This window comes from Argiope bruennichi, chromosome 10 (assembly GCF_947563725.1).
Source record: "Argiope bruennichi chromosome 10, qqArgBrue1.1, whole genome shotgun sequence".
Classification (NCBI taxonomy): domain Eukaryota; kingdom Metazoa; phylum Arthropoda; class Arachnida; order Araneae; family Araneidae; genus Argiope; species Argiope bruennichi.
In genome coordinates this window covers 34,174,705-34,200,592 of record NC_079160.1, presented here as the reverse complement: position 1 = coordinate 34,200,592, position 25,888 = coordinate 34,174,705, and the positions used below count along the sequence as shown (strand labels likewise).

General features: G+C 24.7%; 2 protein-coding genes across 5 annotated transcripts; one reads left to right on the top strand and one right to left on the bottom strand.

The window, feature by feature from the left end:
- Positions 1 to 1,308: 1,308 nt before the first annotated feature.
- On the bottom strand, positions 1,309 to 16,687 carry LOC129988417 (large subunit GTPase 1 homolog). Its single transcript, XM_056096640.1, has 14 exons — positions 16,460 to 16,687; positions 15,314 to 15,440; positions 12,829 to 12,946; positions 12,250 to 12,339; positions 12,056 to 12,142; positions 11,121 to 11,264; positions 10,932 to 11,016; positions 10,601 to 10,759; positions 9,636 to 9,749; positions 6,086 to 6,229; positions 5,424 to 5,535; positions 3,556 to 3,761; positions 2,868 to 2,912; positions 1,309 to 1,530 (listed from the first exon to the last, which is right to left on the bottom strand). The coding sequence occupies exons 1-14, from the start codon at positions 16,538 to 16,540 to the stop codon at positions 1,405 to 1,407; spliced, it is 1,638 nt and encodes a 545-aa protein (XP_055952615.1). The 5' UTR covers positions 16,541 to 16,687; the 3' UTR covers positions 1,309 to 1,404.
- A 15-nt stretch (positions 16,688 to 16,702) lies between these two features.
- On the top strand, positions 16,703 to 25,788 carry LOC129988418 (uncharacterized). Of its 4 annotated transcripts, none has more exons than XM_056096642.1 (6): positions 16,703 to 16,880; positions 20,802 to 20,962; positions 23,290 to 23,510; positions 24,209 to 24,408; positions 25,458 to 25,567; positions 25,654 to 25,787. In XM_056096642.1, exons 2-6 carry the CDS (start codon positions 20,813 to 20,815, stop codon positions 25,726 to 25,728), a joined length of 756 nt encoding a protein of 251 aa, XP_055952617.1. In that variant the 5' UTR covers positions 16,703 to 16,880; positions 20,802 to 20,812; the 3' UTR covers positions 25,729 to 25,787. The 4 variants fall into 4 exon arrangements, with proteins under 4 accessions (XP_055952617.1, XP_055952616.1, XP_055952619.1 ...); XM_056096641.1 differs by lacking the exon at positions 16,703 to 16,880 and adding an exon at positions 16,987 to 17,330 and having other exon boundaries at positions 20,804 to 20,962; positions 25,654 to 25,788; XM_056096644.1 differs by lacking the exon at positions 16,703 to 16,880 and adding an exon at positions 18,186 to 18,203 and having other exon boundaries at positions 20,804 to 20,962.
- Positions 25,789 to 25,888: the final 100 nt, after the last annotated feature.

Here is a 25,888-nt window from a genome sequence, read left to right as displayed (position 1 = left end):
TCACCTTCCGTTTTAAAATATAGTTTCTATCTGAGACCAATCATCAAGAGTTTTATAATTTAGTGCACTTACTCTCTTAGATGCATAGAACTTTTACTTAAGTTAGTATTAAAGTTACGATCATATATAGATAGATATGATGATACATGAAGATACATACATAAATGCTCAAACTGTGCAAGAATCCTGAATCATCTGTTGTGCTTGTTTTCATAATTTTGTTATTGGTTATTGTTATATTTTGTTATTGGTTAAAAATAAAAATCATTTGATAAAATTATTATTCTACTACTTAAAGTTAGAAACGATAGATTCTGTGGACATCCAAGAAACAAAAATTAGGAATATATTTTTATTAAAATTGTTTGTTGCAATCTTGATACTGCAATTAGGTTTACAAAAAATATTACACTTCATTAAAAATAATCTTTACATTTTTTTTTCTTACCTATATCTTAATTTTCTTTTTAAATTAATTCACAAATTTTATCTCTAAAAATGTTCCAATTTTTAAAAACTTTAATATATTTCCTTCAATTAATTTATTCAAAACTGCAGAGAAAAATTCAAACATCCAACGAATTCGAAGTGAAAAACGTCCAAATTAGTCATTTTCTACTGAGTAAAGTGAAAAGAAAATCATTTGAAGGCTTAAATCGGTAAAGCCTTTTTCCATTCTTCTTTTGACATTTTAAATTAGCTCAATCATAAATATAATATTAATCACATCAAGTGAACTTGATTTTAACGAATCTTTTAATATGCAATTTGATATTTGTGGTAAAATTTATCAAAAATTTCATTTAGTATCGATTCTAAATTCAAAGAAGAAATAAAATAGTATGCATTAAAATTAAAGAAATTAATTTCATTTTTTCCAATAAAAAATTGCATAAATTATAAAAGTTAGGAGTGCATTATAAAACATTATCTATCTATGAATTTATCAATCCACCTCAGATCTTCAGTGTTCTTGCAAATTCGATGAAATTTGATACAGTATAACTGTAATTCTTTTGTACATGAAAGGTTTCTAATTATCAAGCCCATCTGAAAGATCTAGATTATTTTAAGCATTTCATCACGAATTCTGCATTCCCCAGTCCGAGGTATATACAACTAATCAACCTCTGGGTGATTTAAAATGTCAATCTTGTGAAAAAAAATCAAAATTTTATGAACTATAAAATTTGCAGTGTTCATAAAGAAATGTTGCTATCAGTTTCCTGCAATGAATTAAAGCACTCAATTTTTTTTCATTTAAAATCAAAATATTTAGAATTTCTTTAACAAAAGTTCACCAAAATATAGTCATTAAAAAGTTTTATTAACAAAGATAAGCACATATATTTACACTGAATCTCTTGTGTATATCCAGTAAAAATGACGCAATCTGTACAAATTCTAACTTGTGTAAGGATTATAAACCCTTCTAAGTTTTTCTTTCTTATTCCGATTGTTGTGCTTCTTCCAAGGCTTATGAGTGCCATTTGCTGTTACCTCTGGTTTTGGATTTCCTTTGGAATGCATCTGATAAAAGAGGTAAAAAACATAAATCAGATGAGAAACAGAAAAAGGATGTAGAACGTTTATTTTCAATAGTTTATTTAATTTAAATACCTTTTATAAGAACTTTACTAAATAATAAATAATTCAAGCTTAAAATTGTACATGCACAGACTCATGAAATATAACATTTCCATTATTGGGATTGTTATTTTCGTGAGGACAAAGAGAAATAATATTTCTACTTGATATGAATACTGATACTAAAAACAATGGCTATAAAGAAGTTAAATATGAAAAAGAAGCTGTGTGTTTAGTGATTAAAAAGAAAATCCAATTTAGAATTCCATAGTGAATCAATCATGGAAATGGTTCAAAACAATGGATATTGATATGTCAGAAATAAAGCACCCATTTAAAGAGTTTAAATTAATTTACTACATATAATGGCACTTCCAATGCAGTTTATTCCAACTTATATTGAATATTGATGTTTAAAAATCAATTCAATTTAAATTTATCAATTGCTAACATATACATGATTAAATTAATTAAATTTTATATCAGACAGCCTTTTATAACCTTGTCAATCTTGAGTTGTGACTGAAATTAGTATCTAAATATTTGAAAAGTCCTTAACTTGAAAATCTTCAATAATCTAGGAAATACTTTTGTAGCTCATTTCTTTTCCTCTTCTTATAGTTTTATTTTGTTTCACAATCTAAATTCATATAAAATACCTTGTCTGATACTTTAAGTTTTCTAGTACAGTGTATTTCCTTCATCCAAAACATTTACAGTAGATACTTTTTTATGTATTATTACAATATCACAAACAATATTTTACAAGAAATTTTAAATGATATATATTATTAATAAGAATGTAGCTTTCATTATTTTACTTTTATTATCATTAGTAAACATTTTCTCATATATATATATATATATATATATATATATATATATATATATGCACAAATTTTCAAATTGCCCTATTTCAGAAAATTGCAAAAAGTTAAAATATGCAGCTGTATATTATTAAATTATTTCGAAAAATATGGAATTGTATATAAGTTTTAAATATATACAGATTAAGAAATCCATATTAATTGCTTTCCAAAAATATGAAAACTTTAAACTGCAAATGAAATTTTAGATTGCAATCAATGAACTAGAAGTCAAATGTGCACCTGAATATAATCCAAATAAATTTATGGAAGCAAGTTTTTTTTTCCAAAAATGTAATTATTAAAACAACACAATATAGGTATTAATAAACAGTTTGTTATATGCCAGCAAAAATATTGACACAAAAAGTATTAAACATAATAACAAGCTAAGGTAAATAATAATAAACTTACCTGGGAGAAAAATTCTCTATCTGCAGCAGTTAATACAACTTTGCTCTGTAAAACAAATAATTTATAATTATTCTTAACTAGTACAAAAAATTAATTGAATAAGCAGACAAAATGTTCTATCAAAAAAAATTAGTATTTATGTATAAAAAATAGAGTAACTAGTATATTTTATACTTTTTATCTATTCTGACAAAATATAAGCATCTTTTATTTGAGAAGCAAATCTATGTTTATTATATTATCCAAAAATAAGTTTCTATTCAAATAAGGTTAATTATTTATCAACACTTTCTTTTTGTATTAATACAACCCTTAATTTAAATAAATGAAACTTTGAAATAAATATTCGCATGTAGCAATTGCATTCAATTTTTCCATGCTCTAATTATTGACAGTTTAGATATTACATGCAGATTTGCATTGTCATGATGAAAAACAATGTGACATTTCAATATTATGTTTTTAATAAGCATTTCAGTCAAATAAGCTGGCATACCAAAAAAGGTAAGCCCACACCCAGCCTTGACATTTATGTTCTAAGAAGACTTATTGATTAACAGATATCTAACAAGAACATTAAATTTATTCTATAGTAGCACTTAAAAAATAATAATACATATCAATATTTAAAAGAACAAAAGTCTAACAGTCTTTAATTGAAATTAAACCAAGCAAATATTTTACTTACTTGACTATTTTTTTCACTACCCTCAGCTGTTTCTTTGACAGGTTTTCTTTGTTTGACTTCTGGAAATTTATGAAAGTCTTCTTGCTTTACACCAGGAGGGGCATGACAATAAAGCAATTTTCCATTAACAAAATCTTTCAATATGTATCTAGCTGATCTTGCATGATCAGGCAACCCTCCTTTTTGTGTCATAAAACCTCTGCTTACTATCAAAAAATAAATAAATTGCTTTAAATAATTTAAATGAAAAATTAATTTAAATTTTAAATAACATCAAGATATTAATCTATCATTAAGAAGAAAATATTGCACTAAAAGGTCTTTACACTGAATTAAACATTAGAAATTTTTTTCCCCATAAAATTATACACGTTGCAAACTTTACTTTTACTTACTTCAGTGTGTTACTTTTGAAAACACACTGAATAATAAGAATGAGTATTCCAGTATGAGTACTTCAGTCACAGATATGCTGACTAATTGACAATTTAAATTCATAATTTATTTTTAAATTATACCAGTTCAATTTAGGAATAATTCTTAAGGTAAGGTAATAAGAAATTAGAAGGTAATAGGAATAAAATACCTTTATGTAGCATTCCCATTTCTATGCTTTTTTTTTAAATAAAATTTTACCTTATGGCCCTAGCTGGATTTGTTTATATTCATAGAATATATTACTTTTATATTCTCATAAAAAAAAAATTCTATTACAGAATCTTGTAAAACTTTTAGAGCAATTCAAATTATTCTCTGAATTAAAATTAATATTCTTTATTTAATTTCATAATTAAAACATAATAAATTTTATTCCAAACAGCAAGATTTTTGTATTTGTATAAAACTGAGATTTTGATGAACAAGGTAATAAATATGTTAAGATTATTTGTACTTTTTGCATGCTTGTAGACATTTATCAATAGGTTCATCATTTTTCAATTATTTTCACAGAAGATCCTTTAAAATTGAAACAGAATGCACCAAATTTTACTTCATTTCTAAATTTTTTACTGCAATTGATTTTAATTAGCAGTCACCATATTTTTCTAAAATATACTAATTGTAAAAAGCTGAGAAAAGAAGTAGAAATTATCAAAATTTTTATTTTATATCTAATTGGGTATTTTGGTAATGCAATAAATTTCAAAAAATCAACTTGTACTTAAATATCAGAAAAAAAACATGTGAAAACAGATTAAAAAAATGAATAATCAGTGTTAATAAAAATAAGTAAAGATTAAGGAAATAGATTTTTAAATTAATTTATTGAAATTAAAAATTTGGATATCTTATGCATAAAAAAAAACTGAAAAACTCATGACAATCGTAATAACATGTTTAAAAAAATCCAGTCATGGAATTTAGATTTTCTTAACTGACAAATAATGTCTCATCCCCTTGGTTACTATCTGACTTGTCCTTTTCCTTTAGAGGCATGACATGATTTGAAAAAGAGCTCCTCACTCACTGCCAAGATTAGCAGACACCCCTCCCCCATAGCGAATATATGGTGCACTCGTCGTGAAATAACTACCACCCCTTAAATTCACCCAACCGCCTCAAAGCACCTAAGTCAGGCTGCAGTTGGACAAGGCAATATTGGGCGAGTTAGGGCTCATAGAGTTAACAATATTCTTCTTTATTAGTGGTGGTGCATTAATTCACAAACAAACAAAATCATTTACAATATCTTAAAATTTATTAGATAGAATTAAAAATTTTTTTCAAAAATTAAAGAAAAAAAAAACAAGTAAAAAACATTATTTTAAAAATTATTGTAGTGATGCATATTAATATGCCTATCTAATAAAATTTAATGCAATAATGAAGTCAACAAATTACCTTTAACGAGGCAAAATTTTACTTACATCCATAAGCATCTAGTAATTCTTCAGCAGTTAAATTCTTTCCATCACGTGGAGCAAGAAGAGATAAAGAATACTTATCTTTCAGGATTTCACAAGGGATCATATTTACTATTTAAACACTATTAAGGAAAATACATAGAAAAATATTACTCATTTTGAAAAGAAAACGAAAATAAGAATAATGTGGCTTCAGTAATTTTTTACAATTTTATAATATATAAAAAAGACAATCTTACAAACATACAATCTTTTTCATCATTTCAGAGGAAAAAAAAAATTAATAAAATCTACACTTTGAAAAGCAGTATTACAGAAATATTATTAAAACAATGTGAAGAATTTTTCATCAATTAAAGGATTAATAAAGTTTATCTACTTCTTTAACATAAAGACGTTCAAATATATCAAAGATTTTTAAATATTACAATATGATTCAATATTAATATAAAAATATGTATGTTAAAAAATTTTGATGCCTAATTTTTTTTTAATGTCAGTTCTTTATTTTGTAACATATAGACTAACATACCATAACATATTTAGAATAACTGTGCAATAAGATGGCCACTACTATATTAGAAAATTGTACTGATGTAAGATAGCAATCCATATTTTGAAAATCATATAATTTAAAAACCCCAAAGATTAATAAGAAAGGATATGAGAGTCATGGGATGTTTCCATCCTGTAAGTTGATCAATAGGTAGAATGCCATTGACAACCATTTCAGCTTTTGTTGAAACAAAATTGGGAAAAACAAGACCGGGGCAATCACAGAGAACCATGCCATTATCAAGATTAAATGTCTGTAAAGAATGAAACATTAAGAAATTAATAGCACAAGCCTTCACAGCAAATATTAAAATAAATTCTATGATTTAATAATATACATTTCATAAAAATAAAAACTTATTTACAATTTTTGACAAAAATTTTTTTGAAGAAATCCTTTTACTGATATTTCTAAAGAAATCAATTTTAAATACAGAAGTTTCCATCAGTAAAAGCTAATTTTTGCAGTAAGATAACACAAAATTTGCTAAAAATATGGCTAATCATTTAATATCTAAATTAATTTAAAACATAGATTTCAAACAATTTTTCAATTACTTTAAAAACATGAAGATTAAAATAACTGTGGATTAAAATTATCTCCCACCCCATTTTGGAGAAAAATGAAAGAAGGGCTTTTTATTAGGGGGGGGGGGTATTAGCAAAAAAGGTAGAAAACAATATAAAGAAACTCTTCTACAAATATATGTTAGAGCATTTATAAAATATGCCCCAATTTGAAAACTTATGATCAATTTGAATGGAATTGATATCTGAGTAATATCATATCGTTTTTTGTATTTTTAAGGGATAAATAAACAAGTGGAAATTTATTTAAGAGTTTAGAATACAATGGATATCTTAACCAAAGCAAACTAAATAAACAATGAAATGCATTCAAATTTAATCAAAATAGCAAAATGTAACTGTCTTATGAAGAGGACTCTAGGCATTAATAGATCAAAATAAACTATTTGAAATTTAATCTTATACAGTTCAAGCCAAAATCATAACAATTCTCTTGACTTGATCACTAATTTTACAAATATTCTCCAAGTATTGTGTATTAATATATATATATAACCTTTTTAAAAATAAATATCATCTTGTTATCATCACCAAATAAGGAAACTTTTCTATAGAAATAAACTTTTCTTCAGATACAATCTCATCTTAGATCAAACTTATTAAAGATTTCTTTAATCAGATATTTTACTTTTTAAAGCATATCTTCATATATTTACAGAAATTCATTTTATGATATAGATTAGTGATTATTATCCAAATTTAATATAATTATCCAAGCAGATCTGAACATGGAAATAAAATTTATAAGCGCAATGCATTATTAATCATTAATACTATATTTAATTTGCCTTATGGGTGCATTAAATAACAAAATTTCAGAAATTCATTTTGGTCATTAGGTTATATTTCTTCAGTTGCAGTTTGGTTCTTGGTAATTAAGATATAAATAAAATTTGGTAACTTTTACTGTACGAGAATATTCACTAGTTATCACTTTTATTAGAGATTATCATCATTATGATTCTAATGCACAACCTAACAACCATAATGAATCAAATGAGTTAACAGAGTGCCAAAGCTTCAGCATGAATTTAATTTAATCAGGTTTGCAAATTAAATGTCTGTTTTTTGGACATGTTATATAACTTCATGAGTGGCATCATAAAAAACATCAAATTTACCATGGATTAAATTTGGCATCTGAGACTATATTCAAGCAAATGTCCATTTATATCTCTACTAAAAATAAGAATAAAGTAAAAAGATATGTCCATGTGTTGACAATCTACAGGCCAAACCATTTAATCCAGAGCTAACCAACCTTAATACACATATACTCTGGAGGTTAGAAAAGTGCAGCTTAAAGTGATCTTAAAAACAAATTAGTATTTTGACTAATTAAAAATTAAGAAAAATGTAAACATTTTTCCTAAGATAGTACTAAAAATATAATAGCACAAAAATTATCTTTACATCATCTTAAAATTCAAAAAATTATCTTTACAACTATAAATAATTTGTGACATATATATCTTTTCTATTCTTAAACACTTTTTAAAAAATCTTTTAAGGATATTATACAGTAACAAATTTCATTATTGAAGTGAAACTCAAATTGTTTCCGCTGCCGCAACTGACCTTTTATTAAGGCCATTTTCCCTATTGTTGATAATCAGGATATGAAGATATGGCTTACTTTTCTATACTGAATACATTTCAATAAAAAGTGTGGTCTTAATAAAATTTTTGAAATTTTGTTGCTTTTACAATTAAAGTTTAATATCAGAATCAAACAATGGTGAAATTTTTTTTCAAATGAGCCAATTTTTATATACTGCTACTCTTTCCAATGACATAATTGAATGCTTATAAATATATAGAAAAAATTAGAGAAATGTAAATCACAATAACTTCTAAAATAGTATAAATTATAATTCTGTGAAGTTTAAAAATATTTTTTCTAAAGAATCTATTTCGACATAATTACACAAAATGGATAATTAATTGTTAAAAGTTTTTAACAACTAATAATCCAGACGAAAAAAGCAGTTCTTAGTTTATAACAAGACTGATATGGTATACAAATTATATAAAAAATTTGTATTTAAAACATCAATATCTAAAATCTATGTGCATTATAATTGTTCTCTTTTTACAAAAAACAATGCTGCAGGTTTAATTTGTAATATTGATAGGTAACCATATTAAATACAAAAATTTTGCAAAATTAAGTAAAATATTGTTGTGTAATTAATAAATCCTAGTCTGGGTCAGAATTTTGAAAGGTTGAAAATTTTCCTTTTGATTTATATTCATGTGTACTCATTCATTAAACTAGAATCTATTTTAGATACAATATTCAACAAAGAAGCAGTGATTATGTAAACATATAAAATTAATTAAAAAAACATTTTTAGAAAAAAGTTCAGATACAGCATAAAAAAAGGAAGTTTTGAAAATTATAAATAAAATTCTTAATAACCTTAAAATTTACATAGATGTAAACACACACACACACACACACACACACACACACACACACACACAAACAAACAAAAAACAAATTATGCAGGAACAATTACATTGTACCTTAATGATTTTTATTCTTCATAACTTCAAGGAAATAGTCTCATTTTTAGTTACAATGAGATGACTTTGTCAAAATAGTAATAAGTACAACACAAAAAAACCAAGTAAAAAGGTGGAAAGAAAAACTGTGGGCAAATATTCTGCACTTATATAGTTTTAGAAAGGAGTTGGTTGACTCAGCAGTAGGAAAGATTATAGTCTGAGCAACTCAAAAATTCAAGTTACAATAAAGTCAAAGTTCTAGTAATTAGAAAAAATATTTTTAGAGTGTAAATAATTAGAAATTATTATATATATATATATATATATATATATATATATATATATATTACTTTACTTATTATAAATTAGCACTTAGTAATATATACATGTTTATATTACTACTTTACTGATTTGATTAAGATTAACAAAATACAAACTTTTTAGTATTTAATTAAACTTTTAATTATTCTGTAGGAGCAATTTTTAATCATATTTAGAAAAAATTTGTTTCACAACAATTATACATTCCAGAGTAACAAGTTTTTTCAAATGCGTTATTACCTGAAAATGTTTTGTTTTTCCAGGAGTAGCAGAAGCACCTGCTTTCTTAGAAAAGCTCTGAGTCATTAGAAGAGCATTTAAAGTACTGCTCTTTCCTACATTAGGATAACCAACCTAAGGACAAATATATAAAGAACAATTATATGTTGAATAGATTGTTGAAATTTGAGCAGCAATTGAGACTGAGATTTATATATAAAAAAAGAACAGTTCACAAAATATTCGTATCAACAAACAAATCACAAATAATGACAACAAGGAAAACTCAGCAATATGATTGCAGAATATGTACTCCAAAACAAGTTATTAATTGTTTAATAATATTTTATTTTATATTGTATGGAAATGAGCAGATACTATTACACAATTTATATAAAAAATGTTTTAAAATAATTATAAAAGAAAATTACTCCATGATTTCTAAAAAAGGAAGAATGTAAATATAATTATAACATAACTGTCACTGAATTCTTACAAAAATGTTTGATCAAAAAAATAAAAAAAAATAAAAAAAAATTTTTTTTTTTATTTACAGTTTCATTCTTAATATTAGAGCCTTGCACTTTAATTTTAACTATAAAATACAATTACTGTCATGTTTTAAGCAAAAGAAATTTCAAAAATTAACCTCTGATATTTTCAAGAGATAAAATATAAAAAACAATTCTTAAAATGAATAATTTAATTAATTTTCATAAAAATATTTTATTTGACTCAAATGTCAATAAAAATCATTTTTATATGATAGAAAAGTAGATCAATATTTGCTTCATATTAAAAGAGCCAAAGCATCCTAGAATGTTTCGTACACAACTTTACCATACATAAAAACAAAAAAATTTAAATAATACTTTTAAATGCTTTTGATTTTATTTATAATAGAAAAACTTACAATTTACATAAGCAAATGTCTCTTATTACGAAATAATAATTAAGTAAATAAATAAAGAAAAGAACACACATACCAAACCAACTGAGGGCTTGTGTTGGGAGTCATCACTTTTATTAACAAACTGCTTAAAAAACTGCAGAAGTTCTTCTCTGGATAGAACAGTAGGACTATTTTTTGCATTTATAGAATCTTGGCCTTCCAGAAAATTTTCAGGTTGCAGAGTATCAGAGTTCTAGAAGTACAATTTTAAATCGATTAAAATTACAATTAAAATACAATTAATAAAATAAAGTACAATAAATTAAAGTACAATTAAAATTAAAATTCAAACTAGTCTAATTTCTTCAGCTCTCATCAATTTCAGACCAGAGAATTAATGATAAAAAGGATTCGATGTTTATTACCTCTGTTGGCCGCTGCCCCTCTTCTAGTGCAGAAAAAAAGACTACTTTTATTCCAATCTCATCGAAATAATCACACCAAAGTTTCCTGAAGGGAAAAAAAAAAGTCATTTTGTTTTAATTCTCTCAATCTGTTACAGATATCTGCTAAATTTTCTTTTCTAATAATAGTAATTTTTAAAATTTCCTTACCTCTGTGATTCTGTCAGAAGATCAGCTTTATTTAACAATAACATATTCATTTTGTTCTCATTTATTTCTTTCACATAACTTTCAAGATCAGGACATTGAAATAAAAGAGGGTTTCTTGCATCAATAATTTGAACCACCAGATCACTTTAAAATGGAAAATGCATAATTAATAAAAAAAATCTATAGTAAAAATAATAATTTAACAAAAATTAGTTTAATATATATATAACAGATGTATGCACATTTTTTTCTAGAATATAATACATTTGCTTATCTTAAAATTGATGAATACTTGTTCACCTCATTTCTATGTCCTTAATAATCATTATTTTCTTTTTTTTTTAATTTTTTTTTACTAGTATTAACTTTCATATTTTTAAAATTCAATTTAATATTTTACATTTAAAACATAATTATAATAATTTCTTTGCATACATACTTCATGCATAAAATTTTATTAAAATATTTCTAAAGCTTTTAAAGTAAACTTTGACAACAGCAGACAATGTAGGAAACGAAACAAGTACTTAATAATAAACAATACTCCCAAGTATAAGGATCAATTGAAAAAAAAATTTAATACTGTCTAACATAAACCTCGGATTAAATATTCATGCAGATATGTTCCAAAACATTGGTGCATTTTTGTATCAAAAATTACTTACTGTGAAATTAATTTTTAATTCAATAATTTGAAAATGAATTACATATTGAATTTTACTTACAATTTCATTGAATATCAGTTTATAAAATCACACAAAATAAATTTATGAACTTAAAATGACTAAATGAACTTAATATTCATTTAAAATAAATAATAATTAAAATAAACACTACATGCATAATCTGTAAAAAAAATTAGTCATATTTGTCCAATTATAATCATTACTGAATTTCAATTAAAAATAGCGTATTAAATTAAAATTATAAATCACCTTCGTTCTACTACTCTCCATAGCTGCCTCCAAACTTCAATGTTTTTTTCAAATGGAGTCATAGTAATATTTTTAGATTCCTGGAACCTAAAAAAAATGTTTTTAATGAATATTAAAAATTTAAATCCAAACGATCTGATGAAATTAATTTATATAACATCTTTCCAATGACAAACTTATATCGAGACACCTACAGTGCTATTTTTTTTCTCCATGATTGAAATGCTATTTTTTCATTATCATCAATTTCTTCTTTTGTCATGCGATTTATATCCCAGTAAGGTCTGAAAAATTATATAAATATTATGGTTAAAATTATTATATAAATTATAAAAAATAATGCATAAAATTTAATTAAAATTATATAGTAAAAATTGTATATAAATATATATTTAGAATAAATCCAATTGAAATAAGGCCTAGAAAAAAATTAAAAATATTTTAAAAAATCATTTTTTGGCAAATAAAAGTTTTAAGATAAAAATGCATTTTTATTGTACCTTTTTAAATACATAATAGAAAATATTTTTACAGTAATAAATTGTTTTAGAATCATTTCAGAAAACAGCTGAAAAAAATACAAATTAAATAAATTAAAAAATATTTTAATTTACAAAATCAATAAAAATCAATGATCTACAATTTGCTTATTTTATTCTTTCATTTAATTACAATCTATTTGCAAGTTTGAAATAAATATTTGATTTCCATATTAAGGAATGACAGTCTAACTTAAACAGCTATGGTAAATTTATATTTTAAAAGAGACAAACCTTCGAGGTATACATAAAATTTCTTTATTTTCCTCTTGAATTGATGATATCGCAGCTAGTTCTTCTTCAGTTGGTAAGCCCTCTTTTGTGGGATCAATAATTTTTAAATTGGACATTTCTACAAAGAAAAATTTATTAAAAAATAACATCATCAATTATTTATTCATTTGAAATAATATAATACATAATAATAAAATTAAGTGTTTTTTGTGTGGGTGTTTTTTTCCAGACAAATCAGCATTAACAGCCATGAGATTTGGCATGAAGGTGAATAATGGTGTTTCAATGCATTTAGAAGCTCATATTTTAAAATAAAATGCAGAAAATTTTTATTTAATATTTTGTGAAGTTTTAAGTGATATTTTAACATGTATAGTAGCATGGTTGTAGTATGACGATCAGAATTCTTTTTAAATCAATGCACAATAGGATAAAACAGATATTTGTCTAAATTTACAGTACTTGGAGAAACCTATTAACTACAATCAATTTTCACAAAATAATTTGAAAATAAAACAACTGAAATCAGCATTCCAGTTTTTATCATTTATTTTTCAATTTTTTTGAAGTAATAAGTTATTGTGCAAACCATAAGCTTATCTTAAATTTCACATGTTGATATCTGAGAAAATGGGAGGGAAGATGGCAGTAACAAATTTACACATGAATTTTTTCCTATGTAATATATTATTACTGTGTACACAAATAATGTTTTCTAAACTAAAAAGTTAAACACCAATAAAATATGAAAACCAAAAATAAATGAGATATAATAAAACAACAGATCTCCTCCCTAAATGATAGATAAGCAAGTATAGTGATGGCCCAGCTGATAAATTTGCGGCTGAGCTTTTACCTCAGATAGATGAGTGCATTTCTTGAGAAAAGTACAAAACAAAGTGAGGATAGCAGTGAAATAATATTGTTACAATACATACAATCGTACTTAACTCAGAGCATTTCCCCATCTCACACTTCTCTATGAAGCACTTGTGATGAAGCTGATATTGTGAAGAAATGAAATACAGTTAGACTGACAACATTTTATTTCCATATATCTTAATTTAATAAAATAAATGAAACTGATATCATGAAACTTTTGCATCATGTCTGCCAATTAATCTGAGTCAATCAGAATGGATATCCAAGCAAATTGGCTAGGATATGGAAAATATTATAGTTATGAATTTGTAATGCTACTTTCCAGCACAAGTTTCTTGGTAAGAAAGATAATTTTTTAGATAGTTCTGATGACTGCTAAGTCGATGACCTCAGACTTGGTTAAACAATAGAAGATATCAGAAATTATAAGAATGTTGGTAATGACCCCATTAAGACTTAAGTTATGGTAATTTTTTGCCACTTAGAAATTATTTTTTTAAAAAAGGAAAGAAAAAGAAAAGAAAGGCAAAGTTGCATAGTCAGTTAAATAATGAGTCAGTGAGAGTAGTAGACAAGTAAAAAATAATTGCATACTTCTCAAAGTCTCTTTGATCACTTTCTGTTGTTATGGCTCCTTATTAACGATTTGCTGCTTGTGTCCTGCAAATGCTATTCATTGATATGTTTCAGCTGTGTTTTGTTGTCTGTATATACATGTTATCATATAGAATAATGCTTTATTATTTGTTATTGAGCTTATTGGATTTTTCATTATACAACCCCCACACAAATTTTTGAAAATTTCTGTAACAATAGATTTTTAAAAAAAATCAAAATATATAATACATTTAAATGTTTCTAATTGAATATTTTTAACCCATTCCCACTACTGTTTATCAGCGACTTTTGTTAATTTAAAATATATCAATAATATTTTAAAGGGTAAGGAAAAGAAGGTAATTATGCTTTTTTAAGGTGATATTTTACAACTTCTTGTTATTTATTTCTAGTAAAAAGGAATCAGTGAATTAAAAATAAATTAAATACCTAACACTTAATTTTCACTCTACTATATCCTTATTCTTGACAATCACAAGTTAATTTTCTTTTAATGAACATGACATGAAAATACTTTCATATCAAAGTGAAAATATCTGCAACACCAGGTACATGAGCTAGTCATAAATCATATTCACAGAAAAAAACACACACAATCTAACACAAATTAATAATTTTTAATACTAAAGAATTTTATAAAATGAAATGCTAGATAAAATACATGTATCAGAATTTTTATGAAGATAATAGGAAACTTAATTTTATAATGACACAAAATCTGCTGCTGATATGGTAATAAAATTACATTACAATATGACATTCTAAGATGATCTGATGATATTATAAAGGCTAATAATAATACATAATAAAACACTGAATAATACCTAATCAGTTTTAAACTTAGTGAAAATTCATATATATATATATAATAAGAATAATCAAATAGTAAACTATATTAAATTATGCATCATAAAGAAATTATTCATAAATGAAGATCTTCATTCCATTTAACAACATATATAAAATATGCATAATTGTTTATTACCTGCAACATAATCTTTTTCAGCTAATGTAGCTGTATCAAGTAATTCATTCAAAGATGTCTGTTCTGTGACACTTTTTAAATTTAAACGTCCAAAATTTCGGCCATCAGGAAGCTCACTTGTATGTCTCTGAGAAAATTGTTGAAAGAAAATGAGAAAAGAGGAGCTTACAATCAATTATTTAATTTTTTTTAGAACAGTCATAATAGAATATTTTTTCTGACAGTAGATTTTTAGTTTTTTTTTTATATTTATAATAATACCCGGTTAAGAAATAATACAATTTCCATTTTAGGGCAGACCTTGTAATTCCAAATAATGAAGAAAATACTGGAGTCAGCATTCCTCTTTCTAAACTTAAAAACTAAATAACAGGAGAATCCCTTTAATCCCTAACAGTTTAATGGGCACTAAGCACAAAATATTTTTGATTCCTAGTAAAAGAGTAAAAATATATAAAAAAAAATATTCTCATTAAAATTGAATATCTAAAAATCTTTTACATAAGTATTACGCTAAAGTACAGCCTCAAAATCTTGCTATATTTCTTTCTAACAAGAACAGACAATTTAGCAACGGATTTCTTGATGAATCATTAGCCAAATATCAGCAAAGGCAACTCCTAAAGGTGCAGAGTTACCATAATTCATTAGGTATTTTCCTTTAGAATTGTTCTCCCAAATAAAGCTTTCAGTCTCTAATATAAATTTTCTATTATGTAAGTCATCATAATTTAGTAATATGTGTATGAAACAATTTTTTTTTTTTTTATTCTAGAACTTCCTTGGCTTTTTTTTTATTTTTTATGTCCTGTTATCCAAATTAAGATGACAACAAGTTTCTCTAATAAGTATAACAAAATTGATGTTGTAAACGTATCATATCCTTAAGTCTAACCAAATTATTACGTATTCATTTGTATAATATAAAAATAATTCAAGCTATCTGCTGGAGAAATATCTCTCTCATCACCAGTAATCAGGTAATTCTCTTTTAAAATATAATAGATTTTACATATATGCAAAACACTACATATCAAATAAAAAATACTAAACAATTTCAGTAATTATTATATTTAAAAAAATAATGCATATTGCTGTATATTTTTAATTTGGAAAATTTCTTTAAGAATGCAATCAAATTCATACAAAACCACTCTGCCTAATTTTTCCTTTTCTTTTATGAGCATTTATCAAAGCATTTCCTAATCCAGACTTATCTCTAGGCATTCTGAATCTGTGATAAATTATTCTTTGTTAAATAATTCAACAATAATAGACTTCTAAAATATAAGAACGGAACGATTTAACACTTTGTTTATGTTGAAGCACGTTTCGTCTGATAAGTTTGTTGCCAAACCTCTATAATAAACTTCGAAATTAATTTCCAGTAAGAGTGATGCGATGTGTTCGCAATGGAGTTCGCTAATTTGCAAACTTTTCAAAAGGAAAAATAATTTGTTAATGCTTTTTTTTTTCTATTAAATGAATTATGAGTGGATATGAAAGCACTTCTATTGCTTAAAGTTCAAGAAAATGAATTTTAATACTAAAATTTAAAGAAAAAAAAGGTTTGTTTCGATTTCGCTAAAACTGAACAGACGATTAATTAAGTTTGATGGTTTTTTTTTTCTTTCTCTAGGGTCGTAGGTCGTTTAAAGTCCATACTCTTGTGATAAGAATACTCATGATTATATTACTGAATTTAAATGCGCATATAATGAGAATTTTTCTCAAAACATTTAAAAAAACTTCTTTATTTTAAAAATGATAACCTTATGATAATGATAAACTTCGTAGCACTTGTTGATGATTAACAAAAAATTAAAGGAATTATTTGCTTTTATATATTTAACAGTTTCTTTTTAATTGAATTTTTAAAATGGAAAGAAAAATAGCTGCAGAAGTGCATTTTCAAATCAATGAAAGTAAAAACTGTCAGAATAATTGTCTTAAGGAACAAAATAATAGGTGTAAATTCGGCCCATCGGATATTATCCATTGCTATTATGAATATCCAGTGAGTATTGAATAGTATATGGTAATAAATGGAATGGAGTTGATGTTTTGGTAGAAGCAGATATAAATATTAGCAGATAATACAAAGGGATGTTTCGATGCTTATTAAAATTTAAATTTGAATGTTCACAAAAGTTTCTACCTCTTGAATAAAAAAGAAAATTTAAAAAAATAATCCAAAAATTTTCATTGATTAATCATAATTTTTATTTTCTTAAAATTAAGATTGATATTAACTTTATATTTTAGAAAATTATATTGACATTTCAGATGCCATTAAATAACAATGAAAATCTATGATTATATTTTTAAATTAAAATGCTGATGAGGACTATCAAATAACAGCTTATCAAATATGATAAGAAAGAATGTAGTCAGAAAAACTGCAAAAGAAACTATTTCCAAGAATTGATTTTTTTTTCTCTGTTAAATTTTTTTGAAAGTTCCTTTTAAAGCAATTATTGCTAAAATGTGATAAATGATATATAGAAATTCCTGCTATATTATTTGAATATAATGGTTATAACAGGAAGTCAATTACTAGATAAGACTGAAAATATTTTGAAATAATTAATTACATTTATTCATCAAAATTCTTGCAATTTAAAATCAAAACCATTACTAACATAAATCTTCCAGATGGGCCCTAAATTAAACATTTATTGTAATTAACATTCTTTCAGAGATTATGTTAGTTTTAAAATATGACTCACACAAATTTTCAATTATCTTCTTAAAAAACAAATTTGTCATCAGGGTAAAAAATAATGAAACTGACAATTATCAAATATTGTAGAAAAAATATATACTTTCCCTTTTTAGGTGCATATGGAATCAGTGATATAATGATGGGAAGTAGCAACTTGAGAATAATGTAATTTTTTCATTCTTAATTTGCATTTGTAAGTTAGCACATATAAATGATGCATAGGGCATAGTAGTGTTTTTTTTTTTTTTTTTTTTTTTCCCATCAGCATATTTTAATTAAAAAATAATTATAAACACATATTTGATTTTTTTTCAGACTGTCCTGGTGACTGATTTCAATAGTGTCTTTTCAATAGTAAATAATTGATATAAAGAACATAACTGAAAAAAAATGTTGTGAAATAATATAATCATTGATCAAATTACTTGTAGGGCAACTGAAAGTTGTAGCAGATTAGCTTCATGAACAGATTCAAATTTTAGTGTTACATTATGTATTTAAGATCATGAACATAGAAAAGTTTCTGTGATATCAATCACTGGTAAGGGGAAGGTTGAAATAACCTCATTAAATAGTTTATATTTTTCTACCTATTCTGGTATAAAGAAGTTAAAAAGACTGATTATTCCCTTATAGCTGTGATTCACAGCTGAATTAAAATATGTTAAAAAAGAGGTAAAAAAGTACTATGAAGCAATGGATGTTTTAATTAATCAAATTATTTAATAGCACTGACCATAGTAAAGATATATATATATATATAATAATAAACTTTATTAAAAATTTTATTCTGAAGGATTCTTTTAAATTTGAACAGAATTTTTAAGCATGCCTTTCAAAGAAATATATGTATTAAAGGTAGTAAAATTATTTTATTAGTTATTTTTCAATTATATTTTGAATTGTTGAACACAATAATACAATTCTTCTTCATTAATAACTGAATTGCTGAATTTCATAAAAATGGATTTAAACAGTTTGGTATAAAAATTTTTAAATCGAATATAATAATTGGGTTGGACAGTCCATATTTTTTTTTTTTTTTTTTTTCATTTACAGTTCATATTGGGTTGTTGAATTGCATGGTTCATATTTTGAGATGTAATTAATTTTTCAGAGCTACTCACAAAAAAAAAAAAAAAAAAAATGCTTTATTATTCTAAAATTTAATTATTATGTTAATAGGTGGGATGGGGTTAAGTTTGTCTAATATTTTGGTACACTTTATAAAAGTAATCTCAAAATATATAAAATAGTAGTTATTACTGCATTGCATAATTGTGCCCAAATATTACAAGATGGTATTATTATGAAAATAAATATTAAAATTAATGATAAATATTTGTGAATATTTGATTATTTTGATTGATATTTAATAATGAATTCATAAGATTAAATTTGAATATATTTTTAGATAATATTTTCCTCTAACTGGTCTCATTTCTCTTTATTTTACATGAATATAAAAATCAAAAGATAATTTCAGATAAATGGCATTAACCTCTTCATTTACCTTTTAACAATTGCTTTGAAAAGGGGAAAAAATGATTTGCAATGCCCTTCTAAACTGACATCCACACTCTCTTTTCAACCAAACCCACACTCTGGGGGCAGTTTAGATTTGGGAATGAGAAGTTATTAGCATGGTGATTGGTTCTTGCTACCCTGGTGGATACAGAAACGGTATGGGATTGGTTATATTCTATCAAGGATTCAGATTTTTGTTTGTGTCTCAAGACAGGTTGTAGTAGTTGATTATGATTCTTTTCTTTCCTATTCAATATCAACTATATGAATTGTTGCAATCACAATGAAATGTATGTTAAATGAATAAAAACAAATTCATTTACTTATCAGATTTCATTGGATTATTAATTATTCATGAAATTTAGGTTTTCCATGCTAATAAAAATGCATTTAGTTTATTAAATAGTTTTAAAGTAGGGAAAAAATGCTTATCAGTATATTACATATAATTTTTATGAATGAAGTTACACTGTTTAATAAGATGCTAACATAAAATATTTTGCATCAATAAATAAATATTCTTCTTTAAATAGTGTATAAAAAAGTGAAATTGATACAAAATTTGTGTTTTAAGTTATTTTTATATTCATCCATACCTCAAAAAATCTAAATTCAAAAGTGCACATCCAGATTGTATGATCATGAATTCATGCTCTTAATATGCAAGACGTTTATAAGAGAAAATCTCCTTGATAGGAGTATTTACTTGAAGTATAACTGTAATTCATGAATTTTGAAATGAGATTTTTTAAAAAAAATAATTGAAATTGCATAATTCTATTTTTTAACAGACAAGATTTAAAGTGCTACACAGGAATGAATCAAAAATAATGCTGAATAACTACATTAAGTTTTGAAATAATTTGTTACATGCATATCTATTAATCCTTTAATGCTATAGAACTTTCAGGCTTCAGAGTATATTATTATTAGAATTTTCATCTCATTATCCAATTAAACTATAAAATATCAGTTTTGCAGAAAATATATTAATAGAAATTTCCCATTTGCTGAATAGCAGTCAGAAAATGTATACAAAATTTACTGAATATTGCATTTTATGCCAGTAAAAGCTGCAATTTTTTAAATTAGCTTTTGTTGTACTTGGTGCATATTTTAGAAACAGTCATGCTGCTAGGAAATAATATGTTGCAACATTTGCTTTTAAGGTAAGAGAAAAGTATCAAATTAACTTTTGCATGCTTCTATAACTATTCTTTTTTCCTTTTACATTTCAGCTGAAAATTATGTGCCCATCATCCATCTCAGAATCTTGTTGCCAATGGATTTTTCCTATTACTTATGGTGGAGGTTTAGTCGAAGGAGACAATGTAAATATTTCCCTTAAAGTTGGACATAGATGCTGTGTTGCATTAGCAACTATGTCTTTCCCTAAGGTACCTGAACATAAAATCATTTACTATCACTTTACACAAAGAAATTTTCAATGAAATAAGTTATTTATAAACTAAAAATATATCTACAAACAATTATAATCTTGAAAAGGTTTTTAAAAAAAATATTTATGAAAGCTGGAAGTTTAAAATTCATTTCAAAGTAATTGTTAACTATCTAAATTTAAAATAAAATATAAAATCTTTACAAAAATATATATCTTTCATGCATTTCAAAGTAATTGTTAACTATCGAAATTTAAAATAAAATATAAAAACTTTACAAAAATATATATCTTTCATGCAAACCAAGGATTTAAAAAAAAAAAAAAAAAAAAAAAAAATGTTTGATTTCTTAAAAAATTTAGCACTATTGCAAATCAATTTTAAACTTGCTAATAATCAATACCCAAATTAATATTTTCAATGCAATTTCTTTTATATGAATAATATATATAGAATTTAATTCTCAGTTTAATTTCTTTCTGGAGCATTAAAAATGATTTTCAAGCTGGCAAAAGTTTTTTTTATTAATTATATGCCTTACTAATGAATTATAAACTGAACAGAATAGATTCTTAATTGTATGATGATTTTAAATTGAAAGTGTGTGTGTGTGTGTGTGTGTGTAGAATTTTAAAATAACTGCAAAACTGAAAATATTTTTGAAGTTTAATAAACAGTCGCAACTAATTTTTTTTTTTTTTTTGGTTTAAACATTTTTACACAACCAATAAAATGCTAAATATAATATACTATAATGTATTAAGTGGAACATTAGAGATGAAATTAATAAACAGGAAGTGGGAGTCATAATTATTTTGAAAATGCTGTTCATTAAATAATGCTGAATATTACAGATATCCGAATTCTAGTAATACAAAAGTAAGAAAAACATTCGAGTAAACAATATAATCAGTTTTTTTTTTCATATAATATAATTTTTGCAGTTATTATTGAAAGAAAATTATAGACTAACTTTATTTTATTTGTTTTTACATATTCAAGTATGAATTTGATTATTTGCTGAGAAATTAATTCAAAACAATACTATAAATCCAATTGTTTTCTCTGTAAGATGATAGAAATAAATAATAATTGATAAACTGAAAATATCTCTAGATGTTGCAGTTTTAATAATCAACAAACAAAACAATAAACAGAAATAGTGATATTTCCAATCAGAAGCGAAAGAGTTTATTTTTACTGAAAATTTTCTGAAATTTTATTCAAAATGTTTATATTAACTCTTTACCTACCCAGTCACAATTTGCTTATTTCAAGCAGCTTTCAACATTTTTTTTGTAATGTATTTTTATGAACAAGTGCATTAAAAAAATATTTTATCATGATTGGTTCATGAAGAACATGATACTGCAAAATAATAATAAATAAAATTAAAAAAATAAGTAAAACTTAATGAAAGTTAAGGACGAAATAAACCACAGATTTTAAGACAGTTTCATTTAGTAATGTTTTACCCACAATTTCAGTTTATAGTTTAGAAAAAATTTTGACAAAAAATCATAAACGCTAACTTAAAATTTCACAAAATATTTATTTAATAAAATCATTTTATCTTGTAGTCTATTACATTCTAGATATGTTGAGTAGTATTTAATTAAATATTTAAAATACTTTACATATATTTATAAAATAAAATAAATATACGAGAAGTATTTTATTAAATTTACATTTTAACATATTTTTTCTATTTATATTGTTTTTCTTAATACTGAAAATTGAATTGAACTTAGTTAGATACTGTTTTGGCCTTCGATAGCTCAGTTTTTAGAAAACTCAATCACATATAAATGAAACACAAACTCGTGGACTGTATCTCTCTTTGTTTATTCTCAACACTCCTGACACACCCTCTCTCTTGGGTTTACACACACACTCTCACGGTTATATGATTTCACCACTTGGTGGCGCTACAAATTTAGTAGACGGAGCGTTCTGCTGACTTATTGGCGTCAACAGATACCTTAAAAATGAAAAACGAAGATAATTTGTCTGTAGCAGATAATATAACTTATAAATGCGATGCACATTAGTATAAAAATCAAGGACAGGCAGAATTTCAGTTTCAATTTTCTTTAGTAGGTTTAAGAATAAAAAAAAAGGAGAAGAAAAAGAATATGCAATTTCTTTTAAATGATAAATTATGTATCAATAAATTGAAAACACACACACACACACATTTTTTTTTATGGTTATAAAAGTAGGCATAATAGTCAATGAATCAATATAAATTTCACTGTAATTTATTTATGTATCTTTTAAGGTATTTAATAAAAAAAGGTCTTTATCTACTGTCCCTCTATTAGGTTTATTGTTGTGACAATGGAAAAGTGAGTCAACTACATGGAAAATATTTTATAGCTTCTGAAGCTCTCTTGTGCATATTACCTGATCCCTTGATATGTTTCAGGAAAGCATCTTACTATCAGTCTCAAACATTTAATCTTGCACCCAATGCAAATTTAGTATTGATTGACTGGTTTACTTCAGGAAGATATATGAAAGGTGAACGCTGGGCTTTTTCAAAGTAATTAATTTTTAATATTGTCTTAATGAATGTTTTAATCATTAATTTTTTTGTTTTATTGAATAGATTTATAGATATTATAAATTGTATCTAAAATTATAACTCCATACAAAAATTGAAACCACAATGACAGTCTAGGTTTTTGAACCCGAGCATTATGGGCTCAAAATTTGATTTCACAAAAAAATTTGTGCATATGAAAGCTGAAGGAGTGGAATATTCTTTATTCAGTGCTGAGGTTTTAATAGAGAAAAATATCATTGCTGACTCATAAACATGATGTTTTACCCATATTTCAATAATGATAATAATTAGAATTATAGCAGTTTCTGAAAGAATGTTTTTTGAAATAAACCTCTCATAAGAATAATTTAGACGTTTCAATATGCATATTGCAATCATAATCACTTATCATTGAACTTATTGAAGAATGGAATAACAATACTTAGTAATATATTACATTAAAAAAATACTAATTAGCAAGATACTTATCTGATACTGTGCTCTACATTTTAAATGAATCCTGGGTTTAAAGTTTATTTTCAAAGTTTAAATGCTTGCATTCACAAATAATTTCTGAATCCAGAGAATTTTATCTGCCATTTCTCAGGAAACAAATTAGTAAATATTTAATGTAAATAATTATTTAAAAGAATATATATTTCCTAGATAAACAGATTAATCATTATCTCTTCTAGATTAAAAAATGTATCATCAGTTTTCATAGATGGCAAGCTTGAATTCAGAGAATCTCAAAATATTCATAATTCCACATTTCTTTCCATTGAAAAGGCAATGAAAGCCTACAATATTACTGGAACCTGTATGATTATGGGTCCTCATCTCAAATTTTTATCTTCATCTATTCTCTCACAGTTGGAAAAATGTAGAGCTTATGGTATGTATTTGCATAATTTTTACCAATTAAAAATCCTTTATTAAACACTTACTTTGAAAATAAAGACCTTGTCAGTATTTAAGAACAGCTTCGCCTAGAAAATTTTATGACAAAATCAGACGTGGTTTCTATGTAATGTCATAGCAAGAATTTATAGATATGTCACTGCTTTTAGAAGCAGGCAGGGATATTATTAAAAATCAGAAGAGAAAGCTTAAAATGCGGAGGGGAATGAATAACCAAAGATTGGTACTTTCAGACTATCTTGACAAAAGAAAAATAATTTTTTTTTAAATAAAGTTTTTTGTAAGCATGATAATTTTAGAAAATCTTAATCCTTTTAAATTATAATTTGATACTTTTCTATTATTTAATTAAAACTGTACAGTAAGAACTATATTGGCTTAGAATTAAAAGTATTGAGGAAATTCAAGTAGAAAATGCATTTCATTGTTGATTTTTTTTCCTGAAAATTTAAAACAAAAGAAAATGATAATATTTCAATGCCTAAAAATTCAAGATATCTTGATTATGCTTCCAAAAACAACATCTTGTCAACAAGAATTTCTTCAAGAAATTTTCTATACATCAATATTTATGCATTGAAAAAAATTTAGTAATTTTGCGACGCAATGGTAGTAAATTTTTATATTAATTCTTAATTAATAGCTTTTTAACCGAATCTAAATAAATATTTTTAAAATATCAATTATATATTCTTTCTTTTTAATGATTAGTATATTTTTAATTTTTCATGTTTGATATTCATCTCTTTAGTTCAGAGAAAAATTTGAAATCAATGTTTGTTTAAAAGGAGATACAATAACTTTATAGTTCAAGGAAATCTTTTATATAAAGTAGTGATTAGTTATTGTATGATTTTGATTATTTTAAAGTGACAAAATGCAAATATGGCTTAAGAATCTCATAATTTTGTATATATGCATCATGTTTCAATTTATTAATGATTTATGAATAAAATCAAATATATTTCCTTTCATCATACAGTTTTATTGAAACTATAACATGTATAAAATTTGATGTTTTAGGTGAAAAGCCAAACCCAGATATATTATTCTCAGGAAGTTCGTTGAATCTGAGCAATGGTAGGAAATTTTTTGGTTGCATTGTAAAATTTGCAGCTATATCTGTGCCTGAGGTAAGAAAAGAGAATTTCTATTTCTGAAAATTATTCATCTTTAAAACACTGTTTATATCCTATACTTTTCATTTCATTCTCTACAGGCTATCAAAAGAATCGAAGATTTATTGCAGCCATTGTTTGTGATTATTGGTAGCAATCCATTTGCAAACAAATAAACACTGTTTTGCTGGTAAAAAAAAGCCTTTTTATTATGAGATTACATATAAAAAACGTTTTATATAATAAATATAACCAGACTATCAAAAATATGTACATATAGTGTTTATTATCATTTAAAACATGCACAATGCATAATAAAGAATATGGTTATATAAG

Coding starts and splice junctions, on each gene's coding strand:
- LOC129988417 (XM_056096640.1), bottom strand. CDS start 16,540: ATGCCTAGAGATAAGTCTGGATTAGGAAATGCTTTGATAAATGCTCAT. Junction 11,017..11,120: donor CTTCTGACAGAATCACAGAG/GTAAGGAAATTT, acceptor TTTTCCCTTCAG/GAAACTTTGGTGTGATTATT. Junction 6,230..9,635: donor GAAAAACAAAACATTTTCAG/GTAATAACGCAT, acceptor CATTCTTTACAG/ACATTTAATCTTGATAATGG.
- LOC129988418 (XM_056096641.1), top strand. CDS start 17,193: ATGGAAAGAAAAATAGCTGCAGAAGTGCATTTTCAAATCAATGAAAGT. Junction 24,409..25,457: donor GGAAAAATGTAGAGCTTATG/GTATGTATTTGC, acceptor TTGATGTTTTAG/GTGAAAAGCCAAACCCAGAT. Junction 25,568..25,653: donor CAGCTATATCTGTGCCTGAG/GTAAGAAAAGAG, acceptor CATTCTCTACAG/GCTATCAAAAGAATCGAAGA.